The 19,591-nt window shown below is 52.9% G+C and overlaps 8 protein-coding genes across 8 annotated transcripts; 3 read left to right on the top strand and 5 right to left on the bottom strand.

Annotated features, from left to right (window-relative positions):
• Window positions 1-187: 187 nt before the first annotated feature.
• BO70DRAFT_273285 (uncharacterized protein) lies at window positions 188-1,776 on the top strand (the record flags this gene model as incomplete). Its single annotated transcript, XM_025538971.1, has 2 exons — window positions 188-272; window positions 326-1,776. Coding segments are annotated over 2 exons (1,536 nt in total), but the record flags the coding sequence as incomplete, so codon positions are not given.
• A 541-nt stretch (window positions 1,777-2,317) lies between these two features.
• BO70DRAFT_282436 (putative ATP-binding cassette transporter) lies at window positions 2,318-7,055 on the bottom strand (the record flags this gene model as incomplete). The annotated part of the gene is made up of 14 exons (XM_025539046.1): window positions 2,318-2,966; window positions 3,034-3,551; window positions 3,614-3,808; window positions 3,861-3,918; window positions 3,974-4,024; window positions 4,081-4,152; window positions 4,204-4,402; window positions 4,451-4,687; window positions 4,738-4,900; window positions 4,954-5,621; window positions 5,675-5,908; window positions 5,958-6,237; window positions 6,293-6,522; window positions 6,575-7,055. The coding sequence occupies 14 exons, from the start codon at window positions 7,053-7,055 to the stop codon at window positions 2,318-2,320; spliced, it is 4,035 nt and encodes a 1,344-aa protein (XP_025404007.1).
• Window positions 7,056-7,807: 752 nt separating this feature from the next.
• Window positions 7,808-10,237, bottom strand: BO70DRAFT_327354 (GABA transporter; the record flags this gene model as incomplete). The annotated part of the gene is made up of 8 exons (XM_025540693.1): window positions 7,808-8,687; window positions 8,749-9,078; window positions 9,128-9,525; window positions 9,593-9,675; window positions 9,729-9,818; window positions 9,883-9,906; window positions 9,973-10,043; window positions 10,118-10,237. 8 exons carry the CDS (start codon window positions 10,235-10,237, stop codon window positions 8,202-8,204), a joined length of 1,602 nt encoding a protein of 533 aa, XP_025404008.1. The 3' UTR covers window positions 7,808-8,201.
• Window positions 10,238-10,991: 754 nt separating this feature from the next.
• Window positions 10,992-12,378, bottom strand: BO70DRAFT_327359 (uncharacterized protein; the record flags this gene model as incomplete). Its single annotated transcript, XM_025540694.1, has 5 exons — window positions 10,992-11,490; window positions 11,557-11,699; window positions 11,756-11,974; window positions 12,042-12,146; window positions 12,220-12,378. The coding sequence occupies 5 exons, from the start codon at window positions 12,376-12,378 to the stop codon at window positions 10,992-10,994; spliced, it is 1,125 nt and encodes a 374-aa protein (XP_025404009.1).
• A 242-nt stretch (window positions 12,379-12,620) lies between these two features.
• BO70DRAFT_6826 (uncharacterized protein) lies at window positions 12,621-13,164 on the bottom strand. The gene has a single exon (XM_025548644.1). It carries the CDS (start codon window positions 12,999-13,001, stop codon window positions 12,720-12,722), a length of 282 nt encoding a protein of 93 aa, XP_025404010.1. The 5' UTR covers window positions 13,002-13,164; the 3' UTR covers window positions 12,621-12,719.
• Window positions 13,165-13,326: 162 nt separating this feature from the next.
• Window positions 13,327-14,308, top strand: BO70DRAFT_281811 (proline-specific peptidase; the record flags this gene model as incomplete). The annotated part of the gene is made up of 2 exons (XM_025539027.1): window positions 13,327-13,988; window positions 14,053-14,308. The coding sequence occupies 2 exons, from the start codon at window positions 13,327-13,329 to the stop codon at window positions 14,306-14,308; spliced, it is 918 nt and encodes a 305-aa protein (XP_025404011.1).
• Window positions 14,309-14,866: 558 nt separating this feature from the next.
• On the top strand, window positions 14,867-15,806 carry BO70DRAFT_402158 (GNAT family N-acetyltransferase; the record flags this gene model as incomplete). The annotated part of the gene is made up of 1 exon (XM_025547007.1): window positions 14,867-15,806. Exon 1 carries the CDS (start codon window positions 15,192-15,194, stop codon window positions 15,804-15,806), a length of 615 nt encoding a protein of 204 aa, XP_025404012.1. The 5' UTR covers window positions 14,867-15,191.
• A 1,181-nt stretch (window positions 15,807-16,987) lies between these two features.
• On the bottom strand, window positions 16,988-19,417 carry BO70DRAFT_357407 (fungal specific transcription factor domain-containing protein). Its single transcript, XM_025542029.1, has one exon. The coding sequence runs from the start codon at window positions 19,022-19,024 to the stop codon at window positions 17,132-17,134; it is 1,893 nt and encodes a 630-aa protein (XP_025404013.1). The 5' UTR covers window positions 19,025-19,417; the 3' UTR covers window positions 16,988-17,131.
• Window positions 19,418-19,591: the final 174 nt, after the last annotated feature.

The raw sequence follows: 19,591 nt of genomic DNA on the forward strand, positions 1-19,591 counted from the left end.
AGAAGCTGCTTTAATTTGATTTCCCCTGCAGCATGGCCGCTTATTGGGTATGAATATGCAGCGTTTGAGGGGTAGAAACTTGCCAGCGCATAAAGACTCGCATGTCCAGGAAAGTTTCCCCTTCTCTTTTCACTCCACTGTGAGTATGCAGCGGGCAGCCATGAAAACCGAAGAGCACAGAGAACTCTCTTTCTCGGGCCGATTTGATGCTGGGACGGGGAAGCAGTATAATATCGGTCGTGTATCCGGGGAACATATCCATCTCGGGACTGGTTGGTGACCTCGTCTGTTGCAAAGATTGTCTTCACCGGCTAACCTGCATCAGATGACAATGTTCTATCCAGTTTGGTGAACGAAGAAGGTGCAGCTTTTAACTCGAGAGAAAGGGAGCATGAGCCGTGCTGCCTCCCTGGAACTCGAACTAGTGTGTTAAAGGCCGTCACGGAGTGGGCAGATTCGCCCGCCGAGGCAAAGATTCTGTGGCTGAATGGGTGGGTTGGGACGGGAAAATCGACGATTGCTCGGACGGTGGCTCGCGATTACCACAATCAATCGCGGCTGGCGGCGAGTTACTTCTTTGGTGATCGTCGGGCTGATTATTTTGTGACCACTATTGCATTGCAACTGGCGAATATGGACCCTGGTCTTAGGCAGAGCATTGAGGATTCGTTGAGAAGGCATCCGCTACTGAGGAGACAGAGCTTGTCGGAACAGTGGAGACGGCTTGTTCTGGAACCTCTTGTGGGGTTTCTGAGAGGATACGATGGGAAGCCGATGCTGCTTGTCGTGGATGGGTTAGATTTATGTCAGGAGGAAAACGACATTGGGTTAATTGTGAAGCTTCTGTTTGAGGCTTGTGACGCTTGCGGAGATCGAATGTTGGTCTTTTTGTCGACTAGACCAGAGGCCTCAATTCGTGATGAAATCGCATGCATTGAACATCGAGAAGTGATGTTGCAAAGAGAAGATGCTAGCACGGACATTTCACTCTTCCTGTCTGACGAGTTGAGTAGAATCGCGGTGAAGGTTGGGACTGAGACTGGATGGCCTGGGAAGGAGACCATCGCCAATCTTGTCACCAAATCAGATGGAATCTTCGCCTGGGCGGCAACTGTTTGTCAATACATTCGAGATGGACGGAACAAAACCACTACAATCAGTCGACTCCATGGCGTTCTGCAGCATCGTATCACAAACACGAGTCCGCAAGGCAAGCTCGACCAGATCTACACCGAGACTTTGAATCGGACTGTCAGGAGCACATGGGATACGTGTGAAGTTGATGAGTACTGCCACTCTCTCAGAGAGACTCTTGGTTTTATCCTCATCTTACAATCACCCCTGTCAGTGGACGGTTTGAACCCCCTACTGGGCAGAGATGACGCCGGCTCTATCCTGGGCGATTTGCATTCCATCCTGGAGGCACCTGCACACCCGGATAAAAGCATACGACTCCATCATTATTCGTTCTGTGATTTCATGCTGAGCGAAGAGAGGTGTCCCGCCAGATTCTATCTGGGGAACCAAATGCAGCAGCATCGACAGATAGCCGAAAGATGCCTCGATATCATGGCCGAGAGGCCGGAATGGAATGATGATTCGAATGGGTCTCAAAGCCTGACGGTGAAGATGGAAACACCGGAGTTGCAACAGTCGAGTATCTCAGCCTTTCACTATGCGTGTTGCTATTGGGTCCATCACGCTCAACGTGGTAAGATAGACCTCACGACGGGGAGTCGAGTGAATCTGTTTGTTCAAAAGTACATGCAGAAGTGGCTGGGAGAGCTCCGTGTACTCGGGAAGGTCGCGATGTGTCTGGACATGATTGAAGCCCTTCCGTCTTCCTACTGTAAGCTGACAGGTGGACCCGAGCTTGATGATAGGACGAATTCTTAGAACCGTTGATTCACCAGGATGATGATACCCCACTGGTGAATTATATGGTTGCCCATACTCGATATTTCAATTCGCTGCAAGTGTGACTGAATTAGCGTCCATGCTCATCACTGTTACCTATTGGAGTTGATTTCTTTTTGTTTAATATTGCATAGTGATGCCATCGGTCCGGGGTTCATCAAATGAGACCAAGTCCGGTTCTCTTTCTGCTTGCGTCAGCTGTGTAGGCACGCGTAGGAGGAAGGGATTGATGATTGGATCGAGACGTCAGGGTGATCCAAGAAAACAAGGACATCAACCAGAATATGACACGATGATAAAGTAGAAAGCAGCTTACCAGGGTCACACAAGCCACACTCTGATGAGATTTACCCCTTTCTATTGCCCGTTATCTCTTCTAAGCATCGACAACACGCTGTATCTATATTTCCAATAACGGCTGACTTGCGATAGTGACTACCTTCTGCAAACACCCATTCTGCATAGTTGCAATAGCATCCACCCCAGGTCTCATAGCGCCCATAACCCCCTCTACTCGATGCGCGATTATAACAACCGTATGACCACCAAGGTCCTCACGCAAAATCTCCTCGAGGATAGACTCAGTCTCCGAATCCAACGAAGAACCCGCCTCATCCAGAACAATCACTGGCTTCGTTGATTTATTCTCCCACACCCGCAGCAGGGTTCGACATAGGGCGAACAGCTGCAACTCACCCGCGGAGAACGGCAAAAATGTGGACATTGGGAGATCAAGGAGTTTTGGGAAGTCTATGACAAGATCTGCTGTGGGACCAGCCGTGTGGGCAAACGTCGTGGAGATTTTATTCCATAGACGCGTTCGCTTCAGTGCGGCCAGGATGGTATCTTCGGAGCTTAGGCCGTAAGGATCGAGATTGAATCGTAGGCTTGCGGTTGGGATGATGAATCCGTCTTGGGGCACTGCGATCATGCCGCGCCGTCGTAGGGTATTTAATGGTACCCGAGTAATGTCGACTTCGTCGATTCTAATTGATCCACTTCTGGGGGTCAGGAGTTGGAGTAGGGGTAGCATGAGCGTGGTCTTCCCACTGTGTTCTCGCATTTTTCAGTCAGGAACTTGTGACCAAGAAAGATGAGAACGATGGTACTGCTTACCTTCCTGTCCGCCCCACTACAATCAGCTTCTGCCCGGGATTGACTGAAAGCGAAATGTCTTCTAATGTAAGTCCTTGCGTCTGGGAGTAGGATACCGAAGCATTCTGAATCTGCAATTTCCCGGAAGACGGCCACTGTAGAGCTGGCTCGATAGTACCCCAAGGTCTATCCTCGATCGGGACACATTCCTGCACGCTCTTTAATCTAGCAATAGCGCCCAACGAGGTCTCTAGAGACGTCCATGATTGAACGAGCTTCAGGAGTGTTGCGTTTACCCCGATGATCATGTTAAGGGCCAGGCCAAGATCAGCGCCCGTAGTGGTGTTCCTATACAGGACGGTAAGTGTCATGAGCGCAACTGCGATGACGGCAATCACACAGTCTAAAGTGACATTTAGCCAGCGCTGTAAGCATAGTAGTAGGTAGAATGGTTTCTGAGACAAGTCTAATGCCTTGATGTTTTCTTCCTGGAACTTGTCTTTCCAGCCAAATGCTCGAATGGTCGTGACACCACTAGACTGGCAAATTGTCAGTATTAACTGGTACTGTTTACTATTACCTGTTGAGGTGGTACACTTACTGTATCCAGGAAGTTCGTATATAACTGCGATCTTGACTCGAGATCAAGAAAGCGCAGTTGCCGGGAGGTCCGGAGGTAAACACGTTGGATAAAATAGACACAAATTGCACACACCGGCACAGTCGCTACCATGACCGGTTGGACAATTAAAAGCAGAAGAACCTGCATAAGTAACTTGCAAATTTCTGTATTAAGCTTTTAGCGTGTGAATGTGTATACCGGGCTTCTCGGAATACTCACGGGTGACCAAATTGGCTAGAGCAGAAGGGAGTTGCTTGTCGATGAGGGTGATGTCCTGGCCAAACCTGGACATAATCAGTTCCTCCTGTCCAATATGAATCCTGAGTCTGTGGTACTGACCTATTGAGAGTCACAGCTATGTCTGACTCTATAAAGTATGTCAAAGATGCCCTGTGTCGCGCTGGTCAGCCCTTCGGTATCTGCGGTAAGCGCATAATCCAGCTTACCCGAGGATCCTCTGGAGAAGCTGTGCGTGGAGCACCTTTCCTGATCGAATGGCAATTTTCAATTGCGTAGACCTGCAGCCAATCAGCAAGACAAATTTGGGTAGATATCAAGGGAAAGCCAACCACATGTTTCCATTTGTTGCGACCCAAGCGATGAACGAGATTGCCGCGTAACAGCCCATGTAGATACGAGCATTCTGTGGAGGCGCCTGCGTTGCCCACTTGAGAACATATTGGGAAAATGTGAAACAGAATGAGTAGGTAGCAGTGCATATAGTCATCAGAAGGGCATTGCAAGGACCGACTGCATTGAGGTAATACCCTATCAAAGATTAACAGGAATCTAGTATACTCAAGGAGAGAGGCTCACCATAGAGTGCAACATCCCCCGCTCTTCGAGAGATATCTTCAGCAGCGTCTTCCATCCGGTGTTTCTGACTCGACTGTTTCTGCTGCTGGCCGTATAGCGGGGTAGCGCAAGGGCTAGTATCAGCTGGTGAAGAAGCTTCTCGCAAATCCGAGATCTTTTCGAAGGATATCAAGTCTTCAAGATGGGCGTTTGAATCACGTATAACCAGCACTCTGTCTGCCATTGAATATAGATTCCCTGTACTGGTTCAGCGCCTCAAGTCCATGACCTAATAACATTGGACTTACTCGAGTTGCTTATCAAAAGAACTGTGGTTCTCATACTCTTAAACAGCCCCTGGGATCCCAAGAGCTTATTCACTATGCCATCGGTGACGGCCTGATCCAAAGCGCTAAACGGGTCGTCGAGGAGTATAATGCTGTATCGCGAGAAAACTGCGCGAGCAAGTGCCTTTTTTCTTTCGTCAGCGCCTGAGGTAGCGATAAAATTCGCGAAAGACATACTATGCGCTGTCTCTGACCGCCAGAAATATTGATACCGTTGTTCTCGATAAACGTCATGTCACCGCTAGAAAGAACAGCCAGATCCGGAACCAGGCCACACGCGTCGATAACAGTGTTATACCATTCCTGGTCGCCGACTTCTCCTCCACATATAGCATCACGGATAGTGACACTGGGAAGCCAAGGTGCTTGAGAACAGTACGCGATTCTTTTCGATGCCACACAGATTGAGCCAGTTGTCAGTGGGACTTCTCCCAGCATGGCCAGCGCTACTGTCGTTTTTCCACTGCCCACCGCACCACCAACAATAACGAGATCACCCTTTTCCAGGTGAAGGCAGGCACCTTGGATGATTGGCTGGGCCATCGAAGGTGGCTTGATGGTCACATTTTCCATGGCGACTGACTCCTTGACGTCTTCTTCCACCAAGGTCTCCCGAGTATCTTCTAGAGATGGCCGGCTGATGTAAGACTGGACTCGGTTTATGTTTGCCATCATGGCAACGGCACGGGAAATGAAGGTCATGACCATATTCGCTGGATGCGTTACCATTGCGAGCAAAGCGACAGATGTGAAGACTTCATTCGGTTGAAGGACCCCATTGTTCTGCGGTGACATGGCATAAACGACTAGAGTCAAGACGGGGGCAAAAATACCGAGTGCATTTGCTTCGCGAAGTGTCAGGAATGGCCAATATAGGATTAAAATCTGGAGCACGTACCACTTGCATTGTAGGCAACCTGTATCCATCGTAAGCGCTTCGACATGCGCAGTTCCTGGTCGCGCAGATGGGAGATCTGAGAGTGAATGGGGTCCTCCAACCCCATCATTTTAACACTCTTAATCCCCCCGAGAGCAGATGAAGTTGTGGAGATACGTTCCTGGGTGGCCACATTCCAGTCCCTCTGTTTGCCCTGAAGGTGCTTTGCAACATACGCACTGACTCGGGAGCATCCTTCCAAGCTGTTAGTACAGAGGCTTGGAAGTATGCAGGTGGCATTTACCAAAAATGATAAGTAGTGGTAAAAACGCGAACCATCGGATTCTTGCAGCCAACAGCGCTGTTCCAACAACAACTTCCAAGAAGTGAGCCCATGTCTCGTGGAATATCCCACCAATAGATTCTATGCTTTCAATATCAGAAGTCAACAACGCCAATGCTTGGGTGTCTTCGGATCCTGTACTAGGCGCATTGAGAGACTGGTGATGAATGAGACCAATCAATGCTCCACGAACCATGATTTCCAATCGGTCGATCTGATGCTGGTAAACGGCCGTTGATATCTAACTCGATATAAGCTGCGTGCGTGCTATTAGGGGGTGCTCTTCGCTGGCTTACCGCCAATCCCAAATATACCACGCCAGCGAAGGTTATCAACCAAAGCCCATCATGCATATCTGCCTCCTCGGGATGGGAGGTCCTTACAAAGCGGATCGCAACGTCAATTAGTATTGGTTGTGCATAGCGGAACAGAACAACAAAGAGCCGGGAGATCACTGGAGTTAGAAATGCCGACTTCAGACCTCGAACCAAAGACAACGGAAGAGTCCACTGAGTCAATGTTCTAGCTAGGGGGATTGTTAGACAGATGTCATGTGTGGGAGGATGTAAGAAGCTCACATTGAGAGTTCCACGACTTCAAGGCCTCCTTCCGTAGGGTTTCTGACGACAGACTTCTGTGTATGTCCGGCAAGTTGTGAAGGGAAAGATTAGACTTGTAGCCTGCCTTGAGAACTGGGTTGATCCACCAGAAAAATACTCGACTAAAGATGCTGGCAGTGTCTTCTGAACTAGAGTCTTTCTCATGATCAATCGAACTGTTTACTCCACAGTTCCAGATCAGCCATATTGCTTCCAAGCCCGCTCTTAGCTTGACGAAATTGCAATTATAGATCCTCCGGCAATCAGAGCTAAGTCGAAGCTCGACAGCATCGCGCAAAAGCGAAACAGCAAGGAATGCAGTCACAGTGAGAGATGGTTGGACAGTTCGCTTCCGTTCGAGGAGTGAGATGATGAAAAGCCCGACCCCCGCATAAAGTGAGACAAGGACTTCGGCAATGGCAAGGATGTCCCCATACCACGAGTCAGACCAGGCATTCATCGCGACCGACGATTGAAGCGCGAGGAAGACCAGTGGGAAGACCTGGGATTGTAAGTATTCCGCCCACGGACAACAAGCTACAATCTCCCGGAAGCAACTCACAATGCTCAAGTTCGCTTGCCATGAGCGTCCGTCATTCTCGGGGGATTTTCGAAGAAGGTGGATCGTCCGATGCAACAGAAAAGCAAGGACGGATGATAAGACGACTGACAGCCATGATTCCCACGGGCTGCCGAACGGGTCCAGGGAGGCCATGTCCTGTCAGTGCTGGGTGCGATAGGTTAACCACTCAAGCATCACCCCAGCGCTGAAATGCAATTCCCAGGTGCGACCTCCGGGACGCGTCGGAGGGTCTTGGGTGGGAAGAAGGAGGAAAGAAGAGGTCGAAGGCCGCCGTCAATCAACCAATGTCTCGGCCGCGTGATCGCGCCATTGGCACCTCAGGCCAGCCACCCAGCCAGCCCGGTGTTGCAACCCGATTGGGAATAGAGACGTCTCGGTGTCAGAATGCGCAGACCTTTGATACATGACCGGAGCACACAATCGGACCAATCGGACCCGTTCATTTGCTTACCAGCGAGTGAGGACGCGACCCTGCATGTCAGATCAAAACAAGTCCCAATCGCGAATCCTAATTGGTCCATTCGCATGACATTCCACGTGATATCTTGCACATCACGTGCTGATCCTTCTGTTTTCCCCGCCGGCCTCGCATCTTCTGACTTCTTCCTCCAGCATCTTCCCCGGATTTTTCAAGACGCGCCTCGGTCTGGACAGTCCTAGATATTTTTATGGTGTTGTCTAGTACCTAGGCAGTGGGGCGAGTTGTACAAAACTGTGGATCTTGTCGCCGACTTTGAAAGAATTTCATCTGGGAATCCGCTTCCAATTTGTGATATCATTGATTGGAACTTGACTGATTAATACGAAGGGACTGACATGTGGAAAGATCAACGGCTTAGATCAAGAGCTGACACTATTGACCAGTTGTTCGTCCATGTCTTGCACTCCTGAGGTCTTCCGAATGACATTCTTTCAATTATTAGCACTTCCCATCGCATGGAGCTTGATTTATCCCGCCAACCTCAGGACGCCGAAACAAATACGACCGCACCCCCTCGTTCCCTCTCACCCACCCCTTGTCAATCAATCCCGATCAATCTCCACCACCGGACCCGTATATTCATACTTCGCCCAAAAGACATAGTACAGCGTACTAACCAAACTGGTTCCCGCAGTACCCACAACCGCCCAATTCATCGTACTGGGCGTGGGGTTCATCTCATCGGGCCAAAAGCTGAAAAACACGCCGACCGTGAGATACACGACCGTGAATGCATTGATCGCGAGCCCCAAAGCGCCCCGGATGTGGAACGGGCCCCAGGCGAGAGGCGCGCCGGGGGTGTTCACCAGTGTGTCGACGGGCATTTCGGACTGTTCGCGGATTCCGCCCGTGCAGCGCTTCCAGATCAGCAGAAAGGCGGATATCAAGTAGGAGGTGTAGAGGGCGCTGACGCAGAGGGAGACGACATCGTTGAGTACGGCTGCGGAGCCGAGGATGATCAGGGCGAGGAGGACGGCGGCGATAGTCACGACGAGGATAGACCACTGGGGGACCGCTTGGGCGTTGACCTGGTTTTGGCGGTTAGAGGGGGGGGGGGGGTTGATTGTGAGGGAGGGCAAGGGTACATACTCTGCTAAGAAAGCGCCATCCGGGGAGACCACGGTCTCGGGCGAAGGACCATACCATGCGAGAGGAAGATGCCAGGGAGCCTACGGCGGTAGTGATCACTAGGATGGGAACGATGGCGGACATCACGGTACATCCGCCGATCGAGCTGGTGGCTGAACAGAAGATCTCCATGTATGGGTAGCCGGTGGGGGACGCCAGAGCGGCTGTGGCGTCGGTCATGGTGAAGAGAGTGGATAGGGTCATCCCGAAACCTAACAAGCCGTTGATGAGAACCGAGGTGAGGATAGATTGCGGCACGACCTTTTCGGCATCGTGGATCTCTTCACTCATCTGTGGAGCTGTCAGTCAATCAGTCGCGAGAGCGAGGCATGCGACTTACGTGAACCGCAGCATCGGCACCGGTAAAGGCGAACATGTTCCCGACCATGCCGACCAGAAACGACAATCCCTCGGTCTGGAATCCACCATCGTTGGCGAACTGCCCGAACACATCGGAAGCTGAGTTGTGGTTGCCCAGATATAAGAGGGGAATGACGATTGCGAAAAACCCGACGAGATGCAGGATCAGGACAAAACCTTCAAATTTCGGCAGCATGGTACTAGCCATCACGTTGACGAACACTGCAGCAGCTACGATGAACCAGAACAGAAGCACTGCTTGCCAGGCCGTGGGGACGTAGGAAGGGTGGTTCAAGACCACCAGGCCTTGGATCTGCGAGGCGCTGAGATAGCAGGTGGACGCGAACGCACCCAGCCAACCGATGACAATTAACCAGCCTGGAGAGGGCGAAGACAGAGTCAGTCGCAGCGTCCACGATGCGCAGTATGCTGTGGGATGACATACCCGTGAGAAAGCTGAGATATTTTTGACACCACTTAGGAGACATCATCGACACCCAGTGATACTGTCCACCAGATGTCGGGGCCCTGAATAGCCGGTTATTGTGAGTTTGCAGGGGGGTCTATAGCAGAAAGCATACATCGAAACCAGCTCCGACATGGTGAGGAACGTCGAGAAAGTCCCCGCCCAAACGAGGAGGAAGCTGTAAATTGTCCCTGCAGGACCGCCACTGTTCATTCGAGGTTAGACATGCCCGACCCCAACACAGGGCACAGCAACAGGGCAGAACATACTTCTCAAACGGAATCGTGAATGTTCTGCAAACGGATCAGCTATGTTCACACGCACAGAGAAGCCATCGCATCCCAAGAGGAAGCACATACGAAAGAATACCCTCCCAGGAAGCCAAGATAGTGCAACTAAACCCTAAGATGGACAGAAACCCGAAACGACGCTGCAAAGCATTGATCAGTCACGTGGAGAACGCAACCAGGCACGAAAACCCAACACTTGGGTAGACCGACCTACCTTCAGAATCTGTTTCTTGCCCACGCGGCCCAACCCCTGCTCGTCCTGCACACGGGACTGACTGGTGCTGGCGAGCTTCGAGTCCAGCTGCCGATCCCTCAGCTCGATGGGCTCCTGCATACTGGCGGTATTTTCGCACACGACCCCAATAAGAATGGAAAAAGAAATCAGCAAAAGGGATACAACGACGACAAGTAGCGCAGCAACAAGGGCCAAAATAACAATAAATTGAACAAGTACCGGCATGTGTCTTATCAGGTTTTGCACCTTCGCCCCCCTGTCTATTCTCTTCAGACAAGCCCCAATACTGACCGGTGACTGGCCCACGTTCAAAGTTCGACTAACCCCCTAGACCATCAGTTGAGCAATGGGGGGACCCCCCTCCATGCCATAATGACAGACGTCGGCCGGAGAAGGGTTTCGATCACGGAAATGCAATCGTCCCCACCCGGAAGGCCGCATCGCACGGTGAGTGGCGGAGCCTGAAGAACCTAACCGTGCTCCGGGCGATACCACGCAATAGCAGATGGGTCTATCATCGTGTAGACTGTCCGGAAGGGTTAAGCTTTGAGAGTCGTCTCAGATCCTCGATATTAATGCGCGGCTGGATAGGGTTTGCGCTGAAACTAGACCAGAGATTAATATAGTAGGTCGCCATCTCTGCCCCACTGGGCCGGAGGGATTCCACAACTTAAAAAAAGCTAGATATATACATTACCAACAGAAAACGAGATGTAATTAACCGCGGAACGCCCCCCCTTTTTTTCCAATTTTTTTCCCGAATCTCCTGAGTCAGATTTGGTGAGTATCCTTTTCGCAGATCATCCAATCCAGTGTTCATAAGAGAGTATCATGGGACAGATACTACTGCTGCCTAGGACAAGTCATGCAGTTCGTGGCTCTCACCGGACGGGATTTCGAGAATTCGACTAGCGCGGTGATTCTCTGCGGCTTCCGGATGATACTGCTCTTCTACGACCCACTCTACTGTCTCTCGAATGATGTGACTCTGGCTGTTCTGGCTCATGTTGTCGTCGTTCCAGTCGGGCTGTGGCCGATTTGCAAACACCGTCGTGCTGTTGGCGACAGCTGTTCCCGCCAGCCCGCTGAGTTGATGCCCGACGGTCTTTCCCCTGCTCCCATAGTTGTAGTCTCCCTGTCTGGATGTCTCGCCCGGTAGATAGTAGAGCCGGAGGCCAGTGGACTGCAGCCCATCCATGAACGGCTTCAGGTGCGGGATGCAGGCGGCGAGGATGGCGAAACTCTGGATCAACTGAATGCAGACTGCGACTTTCCAGAGTTCCAGAAGAGGATCCTCCGCGTTTTTGCTGGAATCGCGGTACACAAGCTCGACGATGATGGCACCAACAACCCTAGAAAACAAATTTGTATCAGTACCAGCTCACAATGAGACGGGATAACGCAGGTAGCCGACTAACGAAAGGCGCGTGAGAAAACAGCAGATAACGACGACTTTCTTCGAGTCGGCCATCTGGATGTGAAGAACGAGAAGGCTCGGGATGACTATCAACGCAAACTCGGATAATATGTTGGTCACCCCGAAATAGAGCCACCAGGCCTCCTGATCACCCAGTCAGTATGCCACCATGACGGATAACAGCGACAGGACTTTCTCACGCGATCAAAGCAATTGTGTTTGGCCAGATCCCACGGGTTTGGGAAGCCACACTGGAAAGCGAGTGCGAATTCGGCGCTTATAGCCCATACGACGATCAATCCGGTGAACACCCATTCCATCTTCCGAGTGCGCTGCATGAGAAAGGTCATGAACGCCAGAGCGCTCAGTTTGGCGAAGGACAGGCTGATGATATAGAGCAGGTACGCGGCATACAAGGCCTAGATATAGCCCGATGTCAGTTGGATGGTGAACATCAGCTGTTATCTCAATTGGCAGGGCACATACCTTCAGGGCTGTCTCTATCTGCTCGTCCGACGAAGCACTCTGTTCTGTGCCGTAGCCATTGTGGACAGCAATGGAGATACACCCTGTCTGTAAAAAACTAATAACCTGTATGCCACACCGCGAAGGTTAAACATCGTGTTGTGTGCAGTGGAACTCGCAAGCACAGGAGATGACTAACCAGCGAAACGAAGATCAAATAATCATCCATCGAGAATCGCCGGGTAATAGCATACTTGATCCCCAGCCGTGCAGCCCCAGCCAAGCTCGAGATCACCAGAAGCAGCCAGGCCAGGATCCCGATGATGGGCGACCGATTAGTGTCTGTAACGACAATCATCGTTGCTGCTGCTGCTGCCGCTGCTGCTGCTGCGTGTGCTCAACCTCATCTTCCAAGTCCAAATCCAAGACGAGAAGAAGAGCGATAAAAGGAAACATACGGAACATACGGAACATACAACGGTACAGCCAAGGAATCGCATGCAGTGATTTCTGCCTCCGCTGAAGTATAAGCTGTCTCAGCTTGCGGATCGACATGGTGGAAGGATGCGGGTGGAGGGGGCTAGAGGGCCTAGGGAGCAGTAGTTGGCTCCTAACCGTCCCGCCCTTCCAGACTCGGCACGGTTTAGGGTTGGACGCCGCATCCCGTCCCCTTACCCGGTGGGGATGCCACGAATGGTCTCACTGCACTATGGGGGAACTTCGGAGAAGTCCCGCGACGGGGGTAATCTCAAATCGAGAAAATATCGAGCTGTGGTTGGTCGGATTCGTCTTTGGTGAACGCAGAGTAACTCGATAGACGTACATAGACCACATGTCTATAGCTACGCCAGCCACTTCGAGACCCCCGGAAACCAGGCTGAGACCAATAAGAAGCAGAAAGGATACGCTATCATTCACTCGCATCCCCACTCCTTTCGTCGTCGATCGAATGACATGATTGCTTGTGAACATTAAGCTCATTTTCCGAAATTCTGCCCGTCGGGCAGACGACTGTCGCAAGCCATGTCGATAACTTCTCAACTATCTAGTCACTTCAGCCCTCGCAAAGGAAGGCACTAGCCACTCACCACAGCCTCAAATCCTTCCCCCGAATCCTTCATCCTGCAGGACAACCATCCAGGGTATGTATCATATGATATCGCCTAGTCGTTAGCCGGGCTTAGCGTCACCTCGTCTCACCCTCACCCCTCGCTCACTTCCCTCGAACCAAATATCCCATCACCCATCCCATCACCCACCCATCAACCCCCCCTCAATCCATCAAATCAGCCATCAGCCACCAACCATGACAATCCCAATCCAAGAAGGCACCATCCCCTTCCACCATGCCACTCTCCCCACGGCCGCCCAAACCTGGTACCGGGTCTACGGCGACCTGAAGGGTGACACCACGCCCCTAGTAGCCCTGCACGGCGGTCCCGGCTTCTGCCACAACTACATCCTGCCGGTGTCCGGACTCGCCCCCTCGCGGGCGGTGATCCTGTACGACCAGATCGGAAACGGGCTATCCACGCACTACCCGGAGAAGCGCGGCGACCCGGGCTTCTGGTCCGTCGATCTGTTCATCGCGGAGCTGGAGAACCTGCTACGCCATTTTGGGATTGACGGGCACTTCGATCTGCTAGGCCACTCCTGGGGCGGCATGTTGGGGGCGGATTTTGCGATCCGTCAGCCCAAGGGCCTGCGGCGGCTGGTTCTCTCCAATGCGCCCGCGTCGGTCAAGCTGTGGCTGGAGTCGGTGCATCGGTTGCGGGCGACATTGCCGCAGGAGACGCAGGACACGTTGAAGAATTGTGAAGATGAAGACAGGCTTGACGCGGCGGAGTATGAGAATGCGACGATGGCCTTTCTCTCGCAGTTTTGTTGTCGCGTGCAGCCTTGGCCGGAGGAGCTTATGCAGAGTGTTACTTGGGCGTCGCAGACGGATCCGACTGTTGCTTTGACCACGTATGCTTATCTCTTCTTCCTTCCCTTACAGCCTTAGTTTGGGATCATATTCTAACGATAGCAGACTCGGTCCGTCCGAATTCCATGTTACGGGCTCCCTGAAGGACTGGAGCGTGCTGGACACCCTCCACAAGATCAAGGTGCCCACTCTGCTGATCAATGGCAAGTACGACGAAGCGCAGGATAGCGCAGTGGAACCGTTCTTCCATGGCATCGACAAGGTCAAGTGGGTCACGTTCTCTGAAAGCTCGCACTGCCCCCAGTTGGAGGAGCGGGAGAAGTATCTCCAGATTGTGGGCGACTTCCTGGGCCGTGCGTAGCGGCAGATCGAGCCTGTCATGGGAACTGTCTGTCAATGTCAATCCGACCTGTTCTATACCATGGTTCATGGGTGAAGGTTCCTGTATGGTGGCAGTAGTTGCGCAAACGCCCGGGTTCAATCTTTGTCTCTGCCACTGGCACCCCATAGGTTAGGGTACAGCCTTCGCGGTGTACCGAAATTTGGAGGCTGGAGGTTGGCAGATAATCACGTCTTCTGCCACTTCAGGCTTCCTATACTGTAACTATCCCCGAGTAAGCTCAGAGAAGCATCGCACTGGGCTCCACAAGCATCACGACCATGACTCGGTCTGACCTTCTTGACTATTTCTCTTTGGTTCCAACATCACACAGGTCAACCCAAAGCGTCAATTTCTGACATTCATCCAACCCAGTGCGACAAGCAACTCGATCATGTTTTGACAGAGGCCCAGGCACTCATAACACCCTGCAGAATCGAAAATTCCAGCATTCCACCCGATAACCCGGCCTTGCATACGGAGGAACCGAAACCGCTTTGCGGAAGAATCGCCATCCTGGGAGCCCATCTCATCAATCAGCGGCCAGATTGCAATATCAATGATCTTTGGATCATGATTGGCCTTCTCATTGAGATTCCCGGATAGCGTCGGTGTTATCAGCAAGCTAAGCACCAAGATGGCCTAGTCTGGCTGATCTGACTCACCACATGCATCTGACAGGAACGGAGTCCGACGAACATGCATCCGGTCGACTGTCAGCAATCATATCAGCAATCAATATAAAAGACCTAGAAACCACCCCTCAATAAGCCGTAACCAGACAAATAACCCTCGGAACCCCCAATCTAGTACAGTCCAACTCGACTCCAGCCTCAAACCACTCACTACTTCCCCTACATCCACCATGTCCACCACATTCACCCCACCCCCATCATTCAGCATCCCCACCTCACGACTACACATCTCGTACCTGGAGCCCAACAACCCCACCCACAGCGCCTTCGTCCACCACCTCTGGAACACCGACGACTTCATCCAAGCCGAAGGGCCCACGGGGCTCGACACCCCCGAGAAGGCGGCCAAGTTCATCGCCACGCGCGTGCAGTCCGACTACAACCGCAACAAGCACGGGCAGATGCTGGTCTCGCTCAAGCCCTATCCGGATGCATCGCTCGCCGAGAGCAAGATGATCGGGATGGTGTCCCTGATGAAAGGGGAGCCGCCGAACGCGTACACCCAGCCCGACGTGGGGTACACGATTCTGCCCGAGGAGAGTGGGAAGGGGTATGCGACGGAGGCGGGGATCGGGTTGATCGAGTATGCGCGACGCGAGCTGGGGGTGGAGGGGGTGTTTGGGTTCTGTAGGGTTGATGCGGCGAGGAGTCGACGCGTGCTGGAGAAGATTGGGCTGGAGTTTCGCGGGGAGAGGAATTTGAGGGTGTTTGGGGGGGCGAGGAGTGCGGTTTATGCGCTGCCGGGGATGGGGGGGGATTTGACGGTGTATGGGATTGATGATTAGGGATGGGGATGGGGATGTTAGGGCATGGCGTGGAGTGTTGTTTACTTGCTTTGTAAATAGTTGCCTTGGACGAGTGTCGAATATAACCAGGCAGTCAACAACATCTGCACGGTGATCCGCTGGGATGCACTCCCAACTGGCCACCAGATGGCCGATAAATACATATATATTATATCCGACAATCCGGCGTCCCAACTCATGGGCATCAGCATCATCTTCTTGCAACCATCTGCCATCATGGTGGGGACGGATCCAGATCTCCATCAATTTCTTCACCCCCTGCGAATTGACCATCAAACCCTCTATCGACTATCATATTGTCTATCCCACTCGTACCGTGAGCTCGCCGCAAACTCATCGGACCAGTTCTTCCCCACCGCCATTACGCGCCTACCAACGGGATGTGAGAGACGGGTCGTTCTCTGGCAGTCTACCTCGGTCTCTCATACCTACGGGTGGCCTTCATCGAGCTCCTGGGCGACTAGCAGGTCGGCAGACAGCCTCAGGTGCGAAGAACGCTGGAAAAGGCATCGCGCATCGAAGAGCGTCTGCGACGAGACCAGGCCGAGTCTCTCTTTGCCTGGATCGGGGACTGCATCGCCGAGGTTATCGCCGACGATCTGGCGAATTCCAAAGATGGAGAGCCATCCATCGACCCGACCACGGGGATCTCCTTCTGCTTCCCGATCAAATAAGCAGGCAGAATCCTCACCCATCTTCTGTTGGGGTGAGTCCGGCGTGGGATTGAGACGTGAGATGATGAAGTCACAGAAGGGTTGGTGTTTATTGTCTTATGGATGCCCTCAGAAGGGGTTGTGTAGTATACTGGATAGGCAATAGTGGAGTGACACCAGCTATAGTATGTCAACTTGTTCCACCCCACCCTGTCCAGCCATCACCCCAGCAGCCGCGAGAAGCGGTCTTGAATCGGTTCTGTCACTCGGGAGTTTTGAACATAAGACTCTGCCAATCGGGGTGGTGCATATCGAACACAACATATCTTGTTTCAGAGTTCCAACCAAGGCCTCAGTGTACGGAGCATTGCAGGCCTTTGACGACCCCCCGGACGGTAAAGACAAATCTACTCGGCCCGGGCCCTCTCTAAGTTCTCTTCACCTGATACCCAGATCGGAGATTATCTGCCAATTGTTCATTGAGAATTAGTTGTCAAGGTTTGGATGACCAGTTTACTTGAGAATTGGTGAACGCTATTTCCGTTATTGACGCTGACTTCCAAAGATAGAAAATCGGGTTGACAGGGCCTGGACAGTCAAGCAACCCCCCCTGCATGGACGAAATCCTCAACAGTAGGGCAATGTACTAACTCAATACATGCCCTCCCCATCGTCAGACTCCCTTCCGAGCCCACCATGGAGGAGAGACCAGAAATTCGTATCCACCCCCTGGAACGGCCAATCGCTCGCCTCAGCAGTAAGACTAGGAAACTCAGGATGGTCTCCCAGGCTGTGTGGCTCAACGTGTATGAACATATTCTCCACCTGACCATCCAGCTCCAAACCGGAGGGACCGAACTGCTGCGGGATACCCGGTTCTTGTAGACTTGAGCGCTCCTCAGCATGTCTCAGGTCAGATATCTGCAGCGTGCCCTGTCCCTGTTTGGGATTTACGCAGATTCTGACCACACCCAGATACGGAATGTCCAGTTGAACGGTATCGCTTTCTGCCCCGGTCGCTAGAGCCACTCTCTCCGGTCCATCGACAGCGAGCACAGGAAGCAACTGACCGATAATGCGTGCCGATTCCTGCGACAGCTTATCCTGGTTCAGCATCGCCACCTGCTCCATCCTCTCCTTGACTCTACCAACCAGGACTCTATCCTCCTCCCGCTTGTCCTCAGAACCGGAAGTCTTACCCGGGAGGCTCTGCCCCCGAACCAAATAACTAAGCAACAGTGTCATCGCCGCGATCGAGCCCGAATAATCGATATGCCGACACGCAGACACCGACTCGACATCCGTTCTAAACGCGATAAACCGGCCCAAAACCTCCCGGCTCGAGCGAATACACGTCGCCCTACTATAGCTGTAGCGATGCTCCGCCGGCTCCCGCAGCAGGTAGGGCAGATGCAGGACATTGACAAGACTGTAATGGCAAATATGTCGCATGAGGCGCTTCAGGCGCTCGAATCTCTGGTAGGTGAATTCGCTCGGCATGGAGGTGGGATCCGCCCACCAGGCGTGACCCAGACGCTTTGCAGCGGCGTCAAGATCATAGTCGATTGCCTGGGTAGTCAGGAACGCCTGGTGGGGGTCCTGGAGGTTTCGGTCGGAAATGCGCGCGGATATCACGGAATGAATCTTTTCCAATCTTTCGTCGGGACCGTCGTCCTTCATGGCCTCCTCGGACGCGAAGCTGTCGTCCCGCATATCGATGCGAAGACCGAGAAGTAGCGAGAAGTATCTATCTGCCGAGACGATGAGATACCATGCTCTATTGACGGAGGCGGGGCTGTGGGTGTTGTGCGACTCCCGACCATCCCAACTCGCGGAGGCGACGTTGCCAGGCCCCACGCCAATCAGCTGCGCGACGCTCAGCGCTCTCCGGAATATCAGCCAGGCCTTGCGCAGATTGCCCGCATTCAAGAGCCAGTGGCCGTGGAGGATGGCGCATTGAAGCCCTTCTATGCTTCCGATCATGTCGTCGTTGGAAATGATCGTGTTCGACACCGTGGAGACGATGTTGAGCATGGTGTCCGCGACGGGGAACGTGAGGGCAAGGGATTTTGTGTCCTGGGGGCTGAGGTGTTGGATGCAGATGGCGAACTGGAGAAGGCTTCGCGCGAGGACAGCAGGGGGGTTGGTGATGTGTGGAATGGGGATTCGTGCGGCAGGGGATTCGATTCTACCTGTCACCGTGGCAGCCAGCATGGTGGTGATCCACTCTGTCCCGGGGCTGGAGCCTGTGATCAGATCGATGTCGTCCTGCGAGGGGAAGAGTGCGTGGAGTTGCTTGGAGAGTAGTTCCTCCTTGTTGGTTCCCAGGACGGAGCCGCCGAGTGAGTCGTAGGACCAGGTGCTCGACCGTGAGGTCAAAGTCGTGGGCGAAACATTCCGTGGCCCTAGCAGCTGGTCGATGGGCGTTCCGTCAATAACGGTGGTCGTCCCTGATCGGTGTCTGGGTTCATCGTATCCATCGGCCTCCCGCCGTCTCAGGATGCCCTCATCCGGAAGGATCCGATCGACGAGCCGCTGCATCATCTCTTCCAGTCGGTCGATGCGCTGCCCGTGCCTTCGCTCCCGGTGCTGCGGGACGCCGTCCGGATCGACCGAGTCCTGCCGCCGACAGACCGTTCCTCGGAGACTACATGGAGTGCAGACGGAGGTGTTGGTGGACGGGAACTGACAGCGCACCTTGCGCCTTCGACCTGCATTCTTCGGTGATTAGCGCGGGGGTGGTGGAGATCCATCCATCTTCACTCTCATCGGTGGCAGGACTCACATTCCCAGCAACTGTGGGTGCCTTTCCGGGTTCTTCTCTGCCCTATGCCGCGCACTGCAGCGTCCGAGGAAGAGTGACTGGCCATTTTGAGATATTAGACACTGACGAGGGGGAATCACCTCCTGGGGCTTCTGATGGAGGGGAAATGCGGGCTGTGTTGGGTTGTTGTCCGTTCGGCCTCCGCCACGGACGAATCCTTCAAGTCCGTTGTCCGCGCCCGTGTCCGTCCGTTCCGGGCTGGCCATCGGTACTCCGTAGAAAGTTGAGAACAATAATGGGTGGACTCCGTAATTAATGTAAGCAACGATATACATGGGGAACATGAA

Source organism: Aspergillus heteromorphus (assembly GCF_003184545.1).
Source record: "Aspergillus heteromorphus CBS 117.55 chromosome Unknown BO70scaffold_1, whole genome shotgun sequence".
NCBI lineage: Eukaryota > Fungi > Ascomycota > Eurotiomycetes > Eurotiales > Aspergillaceae > Aspergillus > Aspergillus heteromorphus.

Excerpts from the sequence above, each read along its gene's own strand:
- BO70DRAFT_6826 (XM_025548644.1), bottom strand. The coding sequence starts at position 13,001 with ATGAGCTTAATGTTCACAAGCAATCATGTCATTCGATCGACGACGAAA.
- BO70DRAFT_357407 (XM_025542029.1), bottom strand. The coding sequence starts at position 19,024 with ATGATGCAGCGGCTCGTCGATCGGATCCTTCCGGATGAGGGCATCCTG.